The 5,000-nt window shown below is 39.3% G+C and overlaps 1 protein-coding gene across 1 annotated transcript in view; it reads right to left on the bottom strand.

The window, feature by feature from the left end:
• The window catches only part of LOC107576274 (COMM domain-containing protein 4-like), a 9,686-nt gene that overhangs the window by 1,974 nt on the left and 2,712 nt on the right, over positions 1-5,000 (bottom strand). Inside the window, exons 6-7 of the mRNA XM_016262490.1 lie at positions 2,944-3,024; positions 2,696-2,872 (exon numbers count right to left, since the gene is read on the bottom strand). Of these exons, the coding sequence (XP_016117976.1) occupies positions 2,696-2,872; positions 2,944-3,024 (258 nt within the window). The remainder of the gene's footprint in view (positions 1-2,695; positions 2,873-2,943; positions 3,025-5,000) is intronic.

A 5,000-nucleotide genomic window follows, 5' to 3' on the forward strand; every position in this document is an offset into this window, starting at 1 on the left:
GCTCTGTCCCTTCTCTGAGAAACGGGCTGATCATTTCCTTCTTTTATGAAGCCCCTCCCTCAGAAATAGGCGATGGGCTCTGATTGGTTAGCTAGCCCAGTGTGTTGTGATTGGCTAAACCGCCTCTAGTGCGTGTCTAAATGTCCCGCCCCTCACTTCAGCGGCATGCGCTCCGGTTGTATTGTAAACGACGGCATCGTTAATATCGCTTATCAGTTTGAGCCCGACTGAGAAGCAGAGGATATTATTGAAGAGGATCGTGCAGAACGATGGTAGGCCTATGTTGTTTGTTTTTTGTTGTCTCATACTTTTAGATATGCTGTTATTTGTAAATGCTACTGCTTATGTTAGATTTTAATATACGGTTTTATCTTGAGTAAAGCTTTATTACAGTACGGCAAACTGCACATGCGTCCATGTTTAACGCTTCTCATAGCTATGTGGAAATAAGTGTATAATTGTAACAGTTCATTGTTGGAGCTGAGAGAGAGTGAGAGAGTGCGTGAGTGAGTGTTGGGCTGAAGATAAATGCAACTGGCAAGCTAAATTTGGCTGTGAATTAACTGAAAGAGAAAGCAAGAAGGGCCTTTTATGCCATCAAAAAATCTATCCAAATTGAAATACCAAGTAGAATCTGGCTCAAAATATTCCAATCAGTCATAGAACCTATTGCATTATATGGCAGTGAAAGGTGGGGTCTTCTCCTAAATCACGAATTTGAAAAATGGGCCAAAAATCCGATTGAAGCCCTGCATGCTGAGTTCTGTAAGAGTATCTTCAGAGTACAGAGGAGCACACCGAACAATGCATGCAGGGCAGAATTAGGCCAATACCCTCTACTAATGCGCATTGAGAAAAGAGCCATCAAATTTTGGAAACACCTAAAAATGAGTGACCCCAACTCTTACCATTTTAAAGCCCTTAAAAACCATGAAGTGTACCCTGAAAAAAGTCCCCCGATTCAGATGGTCCTGAAGCTGCAAAAACAAACTAACATGACTAACAACATCCAGCATCAGGACTCTGAAATATTCATCCACAAAATTCAGCCCAACCAAATTATAAAAGCACAAAAATAAAATTATCTAACCTATTGGACTGAAACAACAGAAAAACAAAGTAAACTTGAATGTTATTTGGCCCTAAATAGAGATTACACCACTGCAGAATATCTGAGTACAGTGAAAGACTGTAAATTAAGAATACAAATGACGAGGTACACACTGAGCAGTCATACTCTGACTATAGAGACGGGCAGATATCTACAGCACTGGCTGTCCAAAGAGAGCCGCATCTGCTCTTACTGTAATCATGGGGAAGTGGAGACAGAGCAACACTTCCTCACCAGCTGCCCTAACGAAGAAATTAGAAAATAAATTTTATCCCAAATTTGAAATACTTTACCCTGACTTCAAAATGTTAAACAAGAAAGCACAACTTCAATATTTATTAGGTGAAAAACAAAATTGTATCTTACTAGCAGCAAGATACATTGATGCGTGTCACAAAAAGAGAGAGGAGTCAACAAATCAGTGATACACACACCGCCATCAAATTTTGGAAACACCTAAAAATGAGTGATTCTAAAATGTTAATTTGTTTTACTTTAAATGTATATACATGCATGTTTTTGTTGCATATATATCTGTTCTAGATTCAATGTAAACACTATGCTTTGGCAAAACATTGTAACAATTGTCATGCCAATAAAGCACATATTGGAGAGAGAGAGACAGAGAGACGCGAGGAACAGTACTGAGAACTGCTGCTTTAGAACACTGATTTTGAAACTTGAATCCGTGAATCCATTAGAATCGTTAAAAGACAGAATCGCGATTCATATATGAATAGATTTTTACGTGCACCTCTAGTTTTCTCTTCCTCTTCTCTAAAGCAGCGCAGCATGGACTCGCCCCCTTTGCTGCCTTTTCTTGAGGGCGGGGTTTATCTGGGCTTGTTAACTGCTTTAGAACACTGATTTTGAAACTTGAATCCGTGAATCCATTAGAATCGTTAAAAGACAGAATCGCGATTCATATATGAATAGATTTTTACGTGCACCTCTAGTTTTCTCTTCCTCTTCTCTAAAGCAGCGCAGCATGGACTCGCCCCCTTTGCTGCCTTTTCTCGAGGGCAGGGTTTATCTGGGCTTGTTAAGTCACGAACCCGGGAAGTAACTCGTAGTCCCTACCAGCCGTTTTTGTAGGCATTAAACTGCCAGAATTTTAAAAGACGTATCTCTGTTTGCGTTGAACTTTCAGCTTTGTAACTTTGCAGATATTGTTTCTGCTCAAACAGCACCATTACACACTAACTAACGTTAAAAAAGTGAAATCGCAATCAACCACCCCTTTAAATCAGCTGTTTAGACTCTCATTCTGACGGCACCCATTCACTGCAGAGGATCCATTGGTGAGCAAGTGAAGTGATGTTAAATTTCTCCAAATCTGTTCGGATGGAGAAACAAACTCATCTACATCTTGGCTTTTCAGGAAAAATTTCATTTTTTAGTGAACTATTGCTTTAAAACACATTCAGTTTATTAGTACTGTTACATAACTCTTGCCAGTTTCATACCAGTTTCATGTGTGCACGACTGATTAATATGCATCATGCTGCGTTTATTACATTAAACTGAATGGATGGAAATGTTATTTAAATACATACATTTTACTGATCCCACAAGGAAAGTCACCTGTTAGCAGTACTCTGAACTTGTCAGCAGTGATGGTGACAACAGTAGTCTGTGTGGAGTCTGTCTCGGGGTCCTGAGCCTGAAGTCTGAGCTGGACTGTGGGTTCATTCACTTGCTTCAGTTCACTGGAGCTCAAGGTGTAATCGACCCGCCAGTTCACCGCTTCCAGACGACCCACTAACATGGATCACAATAGTACATTTCAATGAATGATCTGGACTGTATTTCTATTTTTTGGTAATACTCACAGCGCAGACTGCTCTCCCTCAGCTTTTCCTGTAGAGCGCTGTGTTTATCCTCATATGATTTACACAATCCGGTGGTGTGTTCTAAAAACAGACATGTAAATGTGATAAGTTTTAAGTATAACTTTGAAAAAGTTGATAAAACACATACAGTGGTTATAGAAAAGAATCACCCCTCTTTAAAATAATCACATTTTGTTGCTTTGCAGCCTGAAATGAAGACCGACACAGTTTTTGTTTTATCGAGCTGTATTTACTCAGTGCAACTTATAACATCCAAGTGAAAGATATAACACCAACATGTCAGAAAAAAAAAAAATCTGAATCACTGAGTTGGAAAAGGATCACCCCTTGTGTCAGAATTTTGTTGAATCACTTTTTGCTTTAACTACAGCCTTCAGTCTGTTTGGATATGTATCTGTCTCCACTAACTTTGCACATCTTGACTTTGCAATATTTACTCACTCTTCTTTGCAGAACTGCTCAAGTTCAGTTCAATTTGATGGTGAGTGTTTGAGGACTGCAGTCTTCAAGTCATTCCACAAATCTTCGATGGGGTTTAAGTCTGGGCTCTGATGGGGCCATGCAAGGACATTCAGCTTTTTCTCCTTCAACCACTATGTGCTCAGTTTTGATGTGTGCTTTGGGTCATTGTCATGTTGGAAGATAAACCTTCTTTCCATTGACAACTTTCTGGCAGAGGGCAGCAGATTTTCCTCAAGAATTTGATGGTATTTTGCCCCATCCATTTTTCCTTCTATCCTGAGAAGTGCTCCAGTCCCTGCTGCAGAGAAACTCCCCCAAATAATAACAGGACATTCCCACCTCTGTGCTTTACTGGAGGAATGCTGTTATTTGGATGGTGAGCTGTATTGGATTTCCGCCAGACATATCGTTTGGTGTTGAGGCCAAATAATTCAATTTTAATCTCATGTGCCTCAGAATCTTCAAGGTGTGTTTTGGCAAAGCTCAGTCGTGACTGCATGTAGTTTTTTCTTGAGGAGTGGCTTTTTTCTTACAACCCTCCCATACGAGCCCAATTTGTGGAGCATTTGTGATATTGTTGTCAGATGCACACAATGCACAACCACTCTTTGGCATAAATTCCTGCAGCTGCTTCAGAGTTACTGTAGGCATCTTGGTCGCCTCTCTTTCATCCAGTTTGGAGTGATGTCCTGATCAGGGAGGGTCTGTGTTGTACCAAATACCTTCCACTTCTTAATAATAGACTTCACTGTGCTTCTAGGCATTTATAAAGCCTTTGAAAGTTTTTTTTTTTTTATATCCATCTCCTGACTTGTGCCCATCCACAACTTTATCCCGGAGATCTTTCGACAGTGCCTTGCCACCTATAAATGATAGTTTGCTTCAGTTGCACAGTTACCAAGGACTGAAATGCTCCAGAAAAGCTATTTTCATGCTGAGCAAATCAAAATGACCACAGCTGAAAGTCAAATGCCCTTGTGTGCCATTTTTAGGAGGAGGCTGATCCTTTTTCCAACTCAGTAATTCTGTTTTTTTTTTTCTTTTCTTCTTCTGACATGTTGGCGTTATATCTTTCTCTTGGATGTTTTAAGTTGCACTGAGTAAATACAGATGGATAAAACAAAAACTGTGTCCGTCTGCATTTCAGGCTGCAAAACAACAAAATGTGATTATTTATATAAGGGGAAGGGATTATTTTCTATACCCACTGTATCCTTACCTTTAGGGAGGCCAAGCTGCTGAAGTTCACTGGAGAGAGATTCACTGTCCACGTCATGCTTAGCAGCACTGGACAGAATAAAACTCAGCACTGCTATACTGGCTTTAATGTCTCCACTTTCTGGAGAAAAAAAAAGAAAAATAGACAAATTAGCAAGAGATATGGCATAAAATACCAACAGATAAGACATCTATGTAAGAATGCATAAAATATCGGTACCATATCAGTTATCAGCCAAAATGAAATAAGTTATAATAATTATCAGTAAATAATTCATCTAATTTATTTATAAAGCACTTTTAAAAGGTATATAATGGATATTTAATTGTGCTGCTCATTTCCTCGATTTTTACAT

Source organism: Sinocyclocheilus grahami, unplaced genomic scaffold (genome assembly GCF_001515645.1).
Source record: "Sinocyclocheilus grahami isolate Dianchi unplaced genomic scaffold, SAMN03320097.WGS_v1.1 scaffold31.1, whole genome shotgun sequence".
Lineage (NCBI taxonomy): Eukaryota > Metazoa > Chordata > Actinopteri > Cypriniformes > Cyprinidae > Sinocyclocheilus > Sinocyclocheilus grahami.